The 16,627-nt window shown below is 37.5% G+C and overlaps 1 protein-coding gene across 3 annotated transcripts; it reads right to left on the bottom strand.

Annotated features, from left to right (window-relative positions):
- Positions 1–1,553: 1,553 nt before the first annotated feature.
- On the bottom strand, positions 1,554–6,965 carry LOC114193416 (thioredoxin-related transmembrane protein 2). Of its 3 annotated transcripts, none has more exons than XM_028083203.1 (11): positions 6,652–6,962; positions 6,521–6,565; positions 5,847–5,903; positions 5,414–5,483; positions 4,999–5,040; positions 4,768–4,841; positions 4,120–4,190; positions 2,732–2,817; positions 2,476–2,585; positions 1,996–2,058; positions 1,554–1,902 (listed from the first exon to the last, which is right to left on the bottom strand). In XM_028083203.1, the coding sequence occupies exons 1-10, from the start codon at positions 6,820–6,822 to the stop codon at positions 1,996–1,998; spliced, it is 789 nt and encodes a 262-aa protein (XP_027939004.1). In that variant the 5' UTR covers positions 6,823–6,962; the 3' UTR covers positions 1,554–1,902. The 3 variants fall into 3 exon arrangements, with proteins under 3 accessions (XP_027939004.1, XP_027939005.1, XP_027939006.1); XM_028083204.1 differs by having other exon boundaries at positions 1,613–1,902; positions 2,004–2,058; positions 4,148–4,190; positions 6,652–6,965; XM_028083205.1 differs by having other exon boundaries at positions 1,613–1,902; positions 4,148–4,190; positions 6,652–6,964.
- Between the last annotated feature and the right edge of the window lie 9,662 nt (positions 6,966–16,627).

Consider the following 16,627-nt stretch of genomic DNA (forward strand, 5'->3'; position numbering starts at 1 on the left):
AACTCTTAAGGGATTCCACTAATTACAAAAGAGTATATAACCCTTTTATGAATATATCATCTTAATCTCCCTCTATGACTTATAACTTCCATTTTTTTTCTAATTATCAATGAGCAAACAGGGAGTACCATTTTGATATAGAGCTTGGAGAAGAATATTGATGTTGCACTCAAGAAATAAGAGAAAGTAGGTGATAAATCATAGGGTTAATCGTCACCGATTACTGTAATAAAATCAAATATGGAATATGGGGTTCTTATTTCATTATTTTTTCAATTCAAAACAAAAATCTATGCAAACACTATTGATTGATTGATACTGAATTGTGTGTTTGTGTGTTTGTGTGTCTTCCCTTATTCTTATACATTTTCTCTTTCTTTTTTTCCCCTTATTCTCTACTCAAAATTCTCTTTTAATTTTCTCTTCATTTGTGAAACAGTATTATCAACAAACAATGATATACCTTAAGTTGGGAAACATTTATAGTATCGGTACTTATCATAAGTGTGAAAAAAAAAGTATACAAAAATTACTCAATATCAATAGCCAAACTCTGATATCAATTGATGAAAAAACAAGAGTATATGATTATAATATTTGGTTTTGGAAAGGATATTGACATTACATTTAAAAAAAAAATAATGTTTAAAATATGAGCGATAAATTATGTGATTAACTTTCAGGTTCTTCTCATAAAGTGAAAACTAAATTATACATTAAAATTCATATATATATATATATATATATATATATATATATATATATATATATATATAATAAATTAGATAATACCTTCTAAAATTCACATTAATTACCAATAAATAATATTTAATATCACTGATATTGTCCTCAATTTTTATTAGATAGATCATTATATCATATTTAATTAAAAAAATAAAAATTACAAAGAAAACTCAAAATACATCGATTTCTCAATATCATATCAACGATATTAAGATATCAAGGTATTTTTTTTTCAAACTTACCAAGAGTAAAGACTCGGAATATATGTTTTTCCTAAGAAAGTAGAATTGTTTTTTCATCTTATATTTATAGTTACTCGGAAATATAATCTCTGTAGAACAATCTCATCATAATATTGAATAATAACGATATATTTCTCAGGCAACTCCAATAGAATGCCATAAGGGAGCAACGATATATGTACACTGCTGATAAAAAAAATGTACACTGTATGTTTATGCAGATAGACTACGACAAGACATACATTTTCTCAGGTTCTACACGCAATTTTCGTCTGGACCAAAAGCAAATCCAGTATACCGGAAATGTTGCATTACACTTAGAAATTAATGAAATAAGTCTTAAATATGATTTTATTCTTTAAACTTAAAGTGAGATTAAAATTAATTTGAAATATTGAGATATTTTTTATTTTCAAACTCTAAAAATGAATTTAATTCTCTTTAATTCAATTTTATTATATTTTTTTTACATGTCAAATTTTTAACATTTAAATTATTTATACAATTTCACACGTTTCTCACGTTTCTACTTAAATATTAACATAAAAATACTATATTTATTTATTATTTATATTTAAAGATTAAAATGTATTAAAATTTCATACATGGATGAATTAAAATGTATCTCAGAAGATTTAGCATCTATAAAATAAATTCTGTTGAGAATCTGTGACTATCTAATAAAGAGATTATTATGAGGAGGATAACCTTCTCGCTAACAGTAAAGGAAGAGCAAGCAAGGAAACTACAGCAATATTTCTAAAAGGGTCAATTGTTTCATTAAAAAAATTGAATTCTTTTACAAAAGAAACTGTTTCTCTTTGGACCGATGCAAGATTTCCCACTACCCGTAGGAATAGCATAAGTTAGAGTGGAGTGAGGCGAAATTTCGGAGAACAACTTGCTCCATTACATCCTAGAACCAACAAATAAATCTCAATTATTACAATGTTACTGAAAGGGCCAGAAAAAACCGAAACATAGTAGGATAGAATTTCCGAGAAATTACCTATTTACCATTAAAATATTCCAGAAGGTGCCGATCAAGCTCAAAATGACGAGAAAGAAGCCCCTGCAGCTCACAATTCATGTGCCCGGTTAAACTATACAAATCGGAGACAGTTAATTGAACAGTGACGATAACAAGGCGATGGAAGTAAACTTTAAATTGTCCCAGCCCGAGTTCAATGATATGCAGAGCATTGACAATGTTTCAAAATCAAAGCATATTTGAACCTTTTTGGTTAAATTTCTGCAAATACTTTTTACTTTCTCTTTTAAGTTAAAATTAATTTATGCCATTCACTTGTATAAAAGTTCTTTCATCTACCTGCATGAAACTAAGATTCATAAATTATTTCTATTTACAAGAAACTCAACTTATTTTCTTCTTTTATAAAGAGATTGCTAAGTTTTTCTAAACAGAGATTGACCAGTTGGTCTTATTCAGTCACTATTCAAAATAGCATATATCCTAAATATGACAAACCTTTGTAATCGTAGGGTGAAAATATGTTGCTTCAAAATCCAACTCTGGAAAGCGGGCAACTTCAGCTGCATTCTCAAATAAGATATATGTAGGAAGCTGGCCCATGCTTCCTGATAATCACAAGGCATCATATAAATTCCATATTCACTAAATCACTATACAACATTAACTAGAAAAACAACATAATAGTAAAAGAAAGAAATTAAACACTTAGTGAATTTTTTTTTTTCAAAAAGCTAACAATTAGAATAGGTACCACTTAGTGATATTCCAAATTTTTCAGCAGCATTGGGAAAGAGACCAAGATCAACTATTCCAAACGATAAATTTTTGGTTGAATATCTGCCAGAGACATGAATGTATGGAAATTGTCAAAAACTGTAATCACAACAATTTTCATGGAAATTGCTGATGCGGGATGTAAATTCCTCTTCACCAAATTAGTTAACTTCGTATACTTGCAGTGTAAACAATACATAAGTTTCCCTAATATAATTTATTGGCATTGGATAGGTTTTAATGCCTTAATAGAATTTATAACAGACTGGATCTAAAACAATTCCAGAATCTAACTGAAGGAAAGAGAATCACCCATATGAAGCTCGGACACGCCTCAAAAATGGCGTGTCCATGTGTCTAACACGAATCGGACACCTACGATACTCGTATGATTACGTATCGGAGAAGTGTTCAATTTGAAAGGCATTTGTTTGCCTCAAACATAATCTTGACGTGGCTCCAATAGAATGTTAATAAAGACAAATACAATTATTTTCTAAAAACTCAAACTTGAAAACTTATTGCATAAGACTCTATTATGATTATACAAATAAAGAACAAAACTATATGATCACTACTTTTCAATTTTTAGATATTACATAGATGGATTAGATTCATTTTTGTAAAAGGTGACAATATGTTTAGATTATTATATTTTACTAAACTTGTTTATACTGAGTATATAAATATTGGTTATTAAATTAAATATTCATAATGATCTAATATATAGATCTATGTCCCATGTCCTACATTTTGGAGACTACACATCTGTTTGTGTCCGTGTCGTTATCCGTGCTCCACCCAAGTCATATTAAGGAGTATTTTAGTCATATACTTAGACCTAGCTGGTGTGGGATTTCAACACTAGTTCATGTGGTTTTAGTTTTCCCAAGCCAAACAATGAAAGAAATATAAGATTGCTTTGCGTTTAATGGTAAAACACCACAAATGAGTGTTTAGTTTTGTATTTTAATTTTCAATTTAAAAAGAACTAAAATTTGAAATTGTTTGGTTAGGTTTGAATGAAGGCCTTGGTAAACAAATAAAAAAAGAGGTCAAATTTGAAAACCAAGTATTCATTTCCATCAATTATTAAAATAGGAAAAGTGTGGTTGCAACTTTATATTGTAATAAAAAAACTATAACCAAAACGTTTCCTTCATTTGGGCATTATAAAGAAAATAGAACACAAAAAAAAGTTAACTCAAATAAAAATAACTCAATATTTACACAGCTTCTAAACCTATTAAAGGCACGAAAGCTACTCATAATAGGTAAGAAGTACAACAATATGAAGTTTCCAATATTTTCCTCTTTCACTTGAGAGGACAAATAGTTCAAGACAAAAGTCAAAGAGAAACATACGTAATTGAGAGGTCAGGAAAATACTGACTTGAGCGAATGCAAGCAGGTGAATATGAAGCACGAAATTCCACCTGCCAACTCACACAAAGAAAGAAAAGTGGATAAAACCAAAGGAAAAATGAAAGAGAACTAAAACATAAGCAATGATATGACCAAACCCTTATGAAATAAACATTCAGCTACTTGTAAATTTTCGGGTATTCAATGTTTGTTCAATTACTCTTATAGCAAATGCAATATAAGCCTTTGGTTCGGCAATAATGATATCCCAAAACTAGCTGTCATCCCACTGGTACTAGGAGATGTAAGTATCGATATATAGAATAATCTTTAATTGCTTGATAATAATATAAAGCAGAAATTTAGCCATTTGCATCACTAGTAGACCAATAAATTGCAAAAAAAGGAAAAAACAGAAATAAGTTCTTCTCACCAACTAAATTTCAACCCAGCCAATTCCACCAAGCAATACTCGAAAAAACAAAACAGAAAATGGGTAAAAAAGAAGTAGTACATTATATAAATATAGGTATTGAACCACACTCTGTTTTCCAGGTCATTATCATTGTGCATTGACTGCATTCACTAAACTAACAGCATATTTCCGTAAGATACAGAAAGCAATTTCATTCAACTGAAGATACGCACCAGCCACAATCTTGTAGTTGTCCCCTCTGTCAACAGGCTTTCCAACTGCAATGGGGTTAGCTTGTTGGACGTGCCTGAGAAGAATTAATCAAAGAGAAACAGAATTTAATCATATGATCTATGACTATAATAAAATAACGAATTCTTGTATTTCTTAGGATACTTTCCAATGATAAGATGCTTAATATAACAAAATCGCACAGGCAATCAGTCGAACCCAACCAACCGTACCTAGTCCTTGGAATACAGGTTGTTGTGTTAACATATGGATCACTGCAACACAGAAAATAATCAGAAGCACGCCTCTACAAAATGGGGTGTAGCATCACAAGCTGTAATTGTAAGTTACTTTCAGTAGTTATCTAACGCACATCTAATGTTTCCTTTTGATCTAACTCCATGAGAATTAAATATGCAGTTTTTAATATACTTTTCTTATTAAAAAAAATCACCAATAAAAAATATTTTTAAAACACAAAAAATGGTGAAAAGAATATATAAGATATTTTTTTTAAAATAACAAAAAACAATAGTGTGATGGTTCATGATGCCTTTTATAGTTAAAATTATATTGCAAGAAATTAAACATGGTGTGAATAAAAGGCATCTGTGCTTAACTAACACAGAATAAGATGAAACTACCCACCTAAAAATACAAGAATATACCACACTGCTAACTGGCGATCCATCGTAAAGGCTAGGACAAAAAGACAAATCTGGAAATAATAAGATAAGATAGAAGGTTTGAGAATTTCCATATAGACACAGAAAAAAAAAAATTAAATCACAGGATGCAGCAGCAAGAAAGTGATTTAACATGTCATTTTTTTTTTTCACAACAGAAACTGTGCAGTTGCCAATAATAAACAAGGAGCAGGAAGATCATAATAATGCATGCTCCATAGTGTAATAGCCATCTAACCTAGTTAGACTTAAGATGTTATGAACAATTTAATTTCAAATAAAATAAAAAGTTCAGAACCATATCTTACTGATAATAAAATGGGGCAAGCGAGAATTGATTTATGAATCAAAGAAGGGAGCTGTAAAAGTCCTACAAATTCATCAATTGTGATTACCTTGCCAAGGAAAAGTGCATCGGCTATAAAGGCTTCCCAGTTGTCTTCTTTTACTCCCTGTAACAAAAGAAAAGTAGAATTGAATACAAAACACACATGTTCTCCAAGGTTAAAAGCAGCAGTGCGTGAAACAACAGTTGATCAATCGATCATATACACCCAAATCAACAAACTAGTCAAAAAAATCAGAGTGCCTTAACAACACAAGATATCTATAACGGAGAATCTCACTAACACATGAGCCATAACTAGAAGCTTCATGATTAGAGAATGCAGAAAGATTACACTTCAGCTTTGCGCCATTCACACTTAAACCGCAAAACCCCTTTCATTATTAATGCCAACCAACTCACCACTGTTGCATAAATTTCACCCACAACCTATGGCATTGTTGGATATTAAAACAGTTATTAACGTATCCATGAACTAGCCACATGACATGACATTTCCATTAGCATTGCGATGGTATACTTAACATAATGTTTTTCGGGTAAAATAAATTAATAAATAACTTGACCAGACCAAGAGTTGAATTGCCTGCAATTCACATTTTTTATGATCAATTTTTAGAGTTAACAGTTACCATTCAAACTATCAACTACTAAATTTCAGGCAAATGTAAACACGGAAGGAAAAATCGAGGTCAAATTCGATCTAACATTAACAGCACGTACCTTGATGACAACCAATATCGCCAACACAAGCAAAGTTTGTATTTCCTGAGACAGGGGAACAAGTAAAGTAAGTAATCTGAATGGAATTCCCTGCGATATATATAGAGAGAGAGAGGGAGAGAGAATTTTACGCGACGAAGGAGATGTTGAATGAGATGAGGGGAAAGAACTTCGGAAGCGGAGCTGCGAATGATGAAATATGAGAAGAAAGTTAAGAAATGGAAGAGGTAATAGGGTTCTGAAACCATGCGATTCAGCCATTGGAACCCTGGAACCGTGTTATTGCCATTTTCCTTTGTCATTTGCTTCTTTCTTAACTGGTTCGTATGGATCTGGAATTTCCCTCTCACCCGATTTCTACAACTATACTCATCACATATTCAAGTCTTTCAGTATTACTGTGCATTGCGATGTGCATTGTTAAAGAAAATTTCCAGTTATGAAACAAAAAGATAAATTGAGAAGTTGTATCAATTTGTTAATTAAAAGGTTATAGACTTGTTTTTTGTTTAAAATTTTATTTTACCGAATAATTAAATTATTTAATTTAATAAAGACCGAATAATTAAATTATTTAATTTAACAAAGAACACATTTTTTTGTTAAAAATAATTATAAGATGGTAAAATAATTTAGTAAGGGATAAAATTGTCTAAATTAAAAAAAAATTATGGTTAAATATGTTTTTAGTCTTTGAGTTTCGATCCAAAATTGAAATTCATTTCTGTTTAATGTAACACCTTATTTAAATAATAACATAGTAAATGAAATATTACACAGAATAATATAGGGAGCCAAAATGCGGGGTATGAAATCACAACTTAAAGATACTCAAGGTACTTAAAATGGTATAGTGAGGCACACCACGATGTCAATACAAGACAGGGTACAAAGTTTGACAGTAATCAAATTAAGATTAAAAGACAAGTCAATACATGGGCCATAGCCCTAAAAGGAAAGCCTAAGTAAGCAAAATCCAGCTCAGGTGGGCTATGCAGCGGAGTCACCATTTCCCTATTGACCACGAGGATTTCTCCCATATGCTCACATCAATAAATTGATGATCATGGCAAAAGAGAAAACCACACAAACAAAACATACAACAAACAAAAAGGTAAGCTAGAGTAGAAAATAGTTTATCATACTATCACACACACTTGCATATTCCAACATGTATATATATATATATATATATATATATATATATATATATATATATATATATATCAGCTAATCATGTTATGACTTGCACATAATACACTAAGACTCAGACACGACTCATCCAGATACATATAATTAGTCGGATTCAGCGGATGCTTGCACTTGTGATGGACTTCCCTGCTCTACCGAGCTAAATGTTACAATGTTTCATCCCACACACAAGGTTAGCCCTTAATGAGTTTTAGGTCTCCTACTAATCTCACCACTAGAGTCAGTACGCTCTATGTGAGACTAACTGACTCTTTAGAGTATCAGTATGCAACCTTACCTTGAATCCTTACTAAATTATATAGATGGGGCACCACCATGAACTCCTACTAATAGGGGTCTTGGAATTACGTCCCAACCAACTGAGACGCCACCATGAGATCTCACATAGAGACCCATGAAATTACACCATAACCAATGAGGCACCACCACGAAACTATCGTGGAATTACGTCCTAACCAAACCAACAACATATTCCATTAATCAATATAACTTTCATGCTCATACTCAATCCATGATTACATATGTAACCAACCATTCATTCATATTCCATAATAAGATCATGGCAAACTCATCCTTCACCACCCATAAACCATCTTTACTCATGCATATTCACCCATCTCATGCTTTAATATAGTAATTCAATCAAACATATGCCAAACATCAAAGAACAAAGAGATATCACAACAAGGACGCACTCTAGCCCACCTCCTCGCTCAGGCAGAAAGGTCTCGCTCAGGCGAGAGGGACTCTCGCTCAAGCGAGAGCTCGAAAAGTGGGAACAGGGTCTTCGCGTCCTCTCGCTTAGGCGAGACCTCCTCGCCTGAGCGAGATGGGCTCTCGCTCAAAAGCAGGGGCACGTCGCCTAAGCGACAGTTCACGCAGGTTTTGGGGAGCAACCTCTGATACTCTCGCTTGGACGAGAGTGGCTCGCCTGGGCGAGGTTATTAGGGTTCTCCACTGTTCCCGCGTGCACAGATAGCCATTTCAAACCAAAGTAGTAGTGCTAACATTTCTCAAACAATGATAACGTAAATCAAGCATCCCAAACCAAGAAAACAGGACCAAAACACAAGGAAAATCGAATAAAACAAAGAACCCTAGCTTCCCTTACTTGGAAGGAGCTAGCCAAACGACTCCGACACTTAAGCGAATGAGCACGATAGCTCCAAGAGCATATTTAAAAGTTGAAAATCTTAATACATATGGGGCACAAGATTACTACGAGGAATCCTAACAGCAAGCACGAAGATTAAACTAAAGGAGAAGAGTATACATCGAAAGTAACTTACGGGAGTGGAAGAAAGGGGTTGAACTCAATTGAACTTTGATGAATTCCAAACCCTAGCAGAGGAGCGTTACTGTTCTAAGAGAAAGGAGGCTATTTTTTGAAAGTGAGAAAAATGAAAGTGTTTCAGCTGGTTTAGAGGCTTTGATTCCTTATGGGTCAACTTTAGGCCCAACTCATTTGGGGCAGCCCTCTAAAATAAAGGCAGAAAAGTAAGTGGACCTTACATTCTCCCCAACAACAAAAATTTTCGATCTCAAAAATGAAAACTTACTAGGTAAAAAGGTGTGAATGTGATTGTAAGACCCACGAAATTTAAATAATTAAATAAATAATTATTTAATAAATGTGGGTAGGAGAAGCCTTTATGGCATTAAATGTTAACTTTCATGACATGGAAAAGTATTAGCTCAAATGGTTGAGAGTACTTTGGTTTTACGAGAGGACTTGGGTTCAAGTCCTGTGTATGTCATTTGTGTTATTTTATTTTATTATTTTGGTCTGATAATGTGATTGGAGCGTGATAGTAGGATATAACCTTTGAAGTATGAATTGTATCATAAAATGTGATTTGGTTGGATTGGTTATGCATTTGAATTTGAATTGTGTGGTGTTGGGTTCAAACCTTGGCTTGGACAAAACCATAGACTTTCTTTTTATCAATTTTAGTTTTGGTAAGAATGTGAAGGGGCGAGAGAAACCTAGCTAGAGGAGCAGCCAATGGTTGTTTTATTCAGTATTAACTGAATCGTGATGTATGTGGGAATGGGAACTACTATTTACGTGAAAATCAGAAGGAAAATCGGTTTTCTGGAATTTTTCCAGAAACCACCTGGCAGGTCGCGCGTGATTGCCAGGCGACAAAAGCACCAAACCCAGTTTCTAGGTATCAGCGATGAACCGCCTGGCGGCAGAGGATGAACCGCCAAGCGGCACGAACCCAGTTTCACTGTTTTGGTCATTTTTTTGATGTTTTGGGATACCTGTGATGTGGTCGTGATGTCTGTATGCTCAAATATGAATTTTGATGTTGATAGACTATGCGTATGTTGATTTTGCTGCAAAACACTACTTTTGATATGAAATTGGGAGGTTAGGGTTTATGTTGAGGGTTGGAAACAATTATGCATGATATAAATTCGGGATTAGATATGGCGTTACGAAATCAGATTATTATATGATCTACAGATATTTGTTGATGGGTATGAATCTGTGAAATGGTGTGTCATGGCTTCGGTTGATGTTTTTGTTGAGTTTTAAACTATGATTGTATGCCAAGAGAAGTATGAGGGATAAACAGAGGGTATATTTCGAGAGAGAATAGTAGGAAGAAAGGAACTTTTATCACAGGTTATAGGTTGGGTGTGCATGAGGGGTAATTAAGGGGAAAAAGAAGAGTGAGTTAACTAAATGAGTATATGTTGGTATGCACTGAAAATTATAGGAGGTGTATGACTATGTGTTAAATGTCAATAAAGGGTGGGTTTGATATGAATGATATTGCATGTTTGGTATCATGTGTTATAAGTCAATAGAGGTAGGATTGATATGAATGATATTGCATGTGTGTTATCTATGTTTTAATTAGTGAGTTGAAAGTGGTTTTGTGATAATATATTGAGCTATGTTGGTAAGAAAACTGTTGTGGCATGAATCTTATAGTCAGTAAATGGTAGAACCAAAAGATTGTGAGCATGTGTGCATGATGTTGAGCAAATTGGTGGTGTTGGGAATAGTTGTAATGTAATCTAGTTAAAGGTTTATGTTTGGAAAATCATACTGTGTTGTAATTCCCTATGTTGAATGTTTTGGGATCCTTTAGGACCAGTTTTAGTGCCAAACACAAGTAGCATTGTGCTACTGGTATAGCGCCTGGCGGCGTGAGCGAGCTACCAGGCGGACGGGAAATAAATAAGTGACAGTGGTCACAACCGGAGCAGGGCGCCTAGCGGCAGGCGAAGGCTTCGCCAGGCGGTGACGACGGAGCAGTGCGCCTGGCGGCGCGGTGGTGGCCGCCAAGCAGTGGCGGTAGAAAGGGGGTACTGCAGATGCATGGCGCCTGGCGGTGTGTGATGCCCGCCAGGCGGTCTGGAGCTAAGTTCCGCCTAGCGGCGTGAGATGTGCGCCAGCTGATTTTGGTCCAGTGATGGTGCGTGAGGAAAGTTTTCTACACCGCTTTAGAGAACGTTTATGATGCGATGCTTTGGCTGGGGGCCCAGTTACGAGTGCATCTTGTATTGGGGTAACACATGACCACTCTAGGTAGTAGCCTGGTGGTTTAGGAAGTCCAGTGGAGTGTGCGGGTTGTGGCTCGTACGGCGAGGTTTCAGATGATTGCCCTCTTCAGTGGATTCTGATAGAGATTTGGTAGTCTGGGAACAACTACAAACTTATGTTTGTTTTGGGGAACTCCACTTGGTGTCACGGTGAGATGCCGTGGCAAAGTTATTCCCACGTGTGGACTATCGGGTGGTGGCCTATAGTCGGAGGGGCGAGTAGACACTCGTACAGCAAAGATCGATCATGGATCTCACCTAAAGGGTATGAAAATGATAGACGTCTAAAGGCAAGTGTTGGTTATTAAAGAGTAAAAGAAAGGGAAGTGTGCTAACCGGGTTTAAATTTGTTAATGTGGTATTTATTAATATATTGTTTGATTTTATTTAAACGAGCTCACCCTATCTGTATATGTGTGACGATGATCATGTAACTTGTTACATGGGAGCAGATGTTGATGCAAGTGGATAGACCGAGACATAGAGGCGGAGAGGGGACCTCTTTGAGAGTTTTTCTGATTTTATTTTGCCATGATATGGATTTGATGTAATAAATTTTATAGACACCTATATTACATTTCGGTTTTTGCCGCGCTGTATGATTAATTGATTTGGCACGTTGGACTTTAAGTTTAAATTTCTTCCCGCGTTTTGGGAAATTGTTCTTAATAAATTAGGTTATTCAGTTAAATATTATTTTTATTTATCTTATAAGTAATTTATGGCTAGGACGTTACAACAATTTCCTCATATCCTCCTCCAACTCCCAAGTAGAGTCATTTGTCCTCCGATCCTAGATGACTTTGACAAGATTGGCTGTTTTTTCTCGGCATTCCTCAACTTTGCTATCCTCTAAAGCCACTGGTGGTACTTCCATAGTGAGATCCTCCCTGATATGTACATCATCTGCTTCTAACACATGAGAGGGATCAAAGACATACTTCCTCAACTGTGACACGTGGAACGCTGGGTGAAGATTTGCCAACTGAGGAGGCAAAGCAATCTCATAAGCCACTGGCCCAATCCTCCTTGAGATCTGATAAGAGCCAAGGAACTTAGGAGAAAGCTTTCTTGAGCGGAGAGCCCTTCAAGAATACGTGATCTCTAGCCGCGAATTCCAAGGGTCTCCTCCTACGGTCTACATATGCCTTTTGCCTACTCTGTGAAGCCTGCATTCTATCTCTCACCATTCTCACTTTCTTAGTAGTCTGCTCTAATAACTCTGGCCCAACCAATACTGCTTCCCCATCCTGAAACCAACATAGAGGGGTCCTACCCTTTTTACCGTATAGAACCTCATATGGCGTCATGTGAATGCTTGCGTGGAAGTTGTTGTTGTAGGTGAACTCTATCAATGGTAAAACTTCACCCCAAGCACCCAAGTGATCCAGCACGCATGTTCTTAACAAGTCCTCTAGCGACTGGATCGTTCTTTTAGACTGGCCATCGGTCTAGGGATGATAGGCTGAACTCATAGTCAACTTGCTTCCCAAAGCACTCTGTAATGTCTGCCAAAACCGGGAAGTAAAATGTGGATCTCTATCTGGAACAATACTTGACGGCACCCCATGCAACCTCACAATCTCCTTAATGTACAACTAGGCCAACTTGGCCATGGACATCCTCAACTTCATCGCCAAGAAGTGAGCACTCTTAGTCAGTCGATCCACTATAACCAAGATGGTGTCATGCCCCCTAAAAGTTCGTGGCAAATGGGTCACGAAATCCATCGAGATGTTATCCCATTTCCACACTGGTATTTCCAAGGGCTGTAGAATTCCATCGGGCCTTTGATGTTCTACCTTTGCCTTCTGACACGTCAAACAAGTTGATACAAACTGAGCTACATCCTTCTTCATACCCTGCCACCAGAATGTTTCCTTGAGATCCTGATACATCTTAGTCATGCCAGGATGCAAACTAAGACGACTCTTATGCCCTTCCTCAAGGATTAACTGTTTCACCTCAACATCATCCGGCAAACACCTTGCCCTGAAACCTTAATATGCCATCATTACCCAAAGAAAAATCCTTTGCTTCATCTAATTCAAGTTGTTCTCTCACTTGATTCAAGCTGACATCTAATAACTATCTTTCTCTAACTAAGTCCAAGAAGTCACTAGATATAGTTAGCGTACTACACCTAATGAACTCGGATCCCAACTCCACATGTAGCTTCATATCTCTGAATTTCTCTAGTAGCTCCACCTCCTTGATCATGAGATGTGCAGTATGTACGATCTTCCTACTCAGAGCATCTGCCACTACGTTCGCCTTCCCCAGATGGTACAAGAGTTCAAAATCACAGTCCTTCAAGAATTCCATCCACCTTCTCTGCCTTATGTTCAGCTCTTTCTGATCGAATAAATATTTGAGACTCTTATGGTCACTGAATACACAAAACTGAGCACCATAAAGATAATGCCTCCAGATCTTCAAGGCGAACACGATGGCTGCTAACTCCAGGTCATGAGTGGGGTAGTTTCTCTCATGCACTTTGAGTTGCCTCGAAGCATATGTCACCGCCTTTTTTTCTTGCATCAAAACACAACCAAGTCCAAGGTGAGAGGCATCACAATACACCTCAAAGGGTTTACCAACATCCGGGATAACCAATATCGGAGCACTCGTCAATCATCGCTTCAGCTCTTGGAAACTTTCCTCACACTTATCTGTCCAAGTGAAGGGTTGGTCTTTCCGGGTAAGCTAGGTCAGAGGCGCCACTATCTTGGAGAATCCTTCTATGAATCTCCTATAGTAGCCAGCTAAACCCACGAAGCTCCTTATCTTGTCGCTGACTTGGGACTTTCCCACTTTACCATTGCCTCAACCTTTGTTGGATCTAGTGCAATGCCTTGTGCAGATATCACATGGCCCAAGAATTGTACCTCATCCATCCAGAATTCACACTTAAACAATTTAGCATATAGTTGCTTCTCTCTCAGGACGCTAAGCACTAATCTCAGGTGTTCTGCATGTTCCTTCTGGGTCCTGGAATAGATAAGTATGTTGTCTATGAAGACTATGACAAACTTATACAAGAATGGTCGGAAAATCCTGTTCATGTAGTCCATAAACACCGTTGGAGCATTGGTCACACCAAACGGCATAACCACATACTCGTAGTGGCTATATCGGGACCTGAAGGCCGTCTTCTGCACATCATCCGCCTTCACTAGAATCTTATGGTATCCCAACCGCAAATCAATATTCGAGAACACCGACGACCCATGCAACTGATCCATCAAGTCGTCAATTCTCGAAAAGGGATACTTGTTCTTTATGGTCATCTTGTTTAACTGTCTATAGTCCACACATAGGCGTGAACTCTCATCCTTCTTCTTTACTAACAACACTAGTGCTCCCCAAGCTGAAGTGTTGGGCCGTATAAACTATTTCTCCAACAATTCCTCTATTTGGTTCTTGAGCTCTACCAGTTCTGCTGGAACCATACGATATGGAGCCATCGACACTGGACCGGTTCCTAGCACCAGGTCAATAGAGAACTCCACTTCTCTACTGGGAGGCAACCCTAGTACTTCTTCTGGAAATACATCTCCAAACTCATGCACGACTGGTATCATAGACGTCACCTCTTCCTTCTCCACCTCTAGGTGCGTGAAGATGATGAAGCACTAAGCACCATCTTGAATCTCCTTCATAACCCCCTGCGTAGATGACAACTCGGGTTCTTTTGAGTTGGGAAACAATAACTTCTTCTCTCGGCAATCTATAAGAATGCGATTGGAAGAGAGTCAATCCATCCCCAATATCACTTCTAGCTCCTGTAGAGGTAAGCATATCAGATTCACTTTATACCTGCGTCCTTCTACCTCCATTGGACACCTAGCACACAAGGACGATGTCCTGACCAATCCTGACGCTGGAGTAAACACCATAAGCTCACACTATAGCTCACATACCGGCAGACCCAAACATTTCACACAAGCATCTGACACAAAGGAGTGTGTCGCTCTAGAATCATACAATACACAACAATGCTTTCCAGCTACCACACAGTGACCCATGACAAGATTACCTGAGTCTGCAGCCTTTTCTCCTATCAAAGCGTAGACTTTGCTTGTCGTTTGAGGCTTGTTGCCTCTGTTCCTCTACTAGTGTTGAGTAGGAGTCTGCACTAGAGGTCGTACCACTGCCCTAGTAAGGGAAGGGCAATCTTTACCAAAGTGGCCCTCTTTGCTACAGTTGTTACATCTGCGGTAACCCTTCATACGGGGGCAGACACTCCTCAAGTGAGGGACCCCACACTAGAAGCACTGGACTCGGCCATATTGTGTAGGAAAACTCCTAGACCCTTGGGATTGGTGATGAGGTATGTCATAAGGCTTCCTCCTCTCCTCATGCCTCGGTTTGGACCCAAATGGTCCCCCAATCCTCTAGTGCTGTGAGCGTTGACCCTCTACCTCGTTCTTCATCTTCTCCATCACCCTGGCCTTCTTCACCAATGCAGCAAAGTCCTTGATGGGGCTACCATCAAACGGATATCACCCCTGAGGCCATTCTCGAACTTGTGGCATCTTCATTCTTCATCGAGCGGCAAGGTGTAGAAGCAATTGAGATGCTTGAACTTCTCAGCATATTCCATCACTGACTTTCCTCCCTTGGTCAACTAGAGGAACTCCACCTCTTTAGTATACCTCACACTGTTTGGAAAATATTCAGAGAGGAATTTCCCCCTGAAGGCCTCCCAAGTAACGGGCTCCCTTCTTTCCTCCATGATGGACTTCATGCTTATCCACCAATGTTCTGCCTCACCGGTGAGCATGTACACCACAAACGCCAGTTTGCTCTCAGCGGGGCACATCTTCGCATTAAATATTCTTTCTATGTCCTTTAGCCATTGGTCTGTGGCATCAGGACTTTTCTTGTCGTTGAATTTCGCTGAATGGTGCTTCAGAAAGTCTTCTAGACTCCACTCCCTGACTGTAGGTCGTGGCTCAAGACCAAAGGCAAGTGCAACCATCATGTTCTCCCCCAGCTGGAGGAGGGCTTCCATATGCTGCTTGTGGGCATCTTCGATAGCTACCCTAGCAGCCTCCATTTGTTGCATCACCAGTTGTTGCTGCTCAAGGGACACTACCTGTCACTGCATTGATGTCTCATGTTGCTGCATCATAGTCGTACTCTGTTGGGTCATCGCCGCCACCATGGCTTCTATTGCTCTGGCGATATCAGGTACATCGCCTTGAGATGATTAAGAGGTCCTAGGAGGAGGTGCCATAATTCATTGGCACATAGGAAAACCAAAAGTTAGAGTAGATAAGACATTAACTTAACTAAGAACACTCAGAATGACATAGAGAAAGCTAAGCA

This window comes from Vigna unguiculata, chromosome 8 (assembly GCF_004118075.2).
Source record: "Vigna unguiculata cultivar IT97K-499-35 chromosome 8, ASM411807v1, whole genome shotgun sequence".
Lineage (NCBI taxonomy): Eukaryota > Viridiplantae > Streptophyta > Magnoliopsida > Fabales > Fabaceae > Vigna > Vigna unguiculata.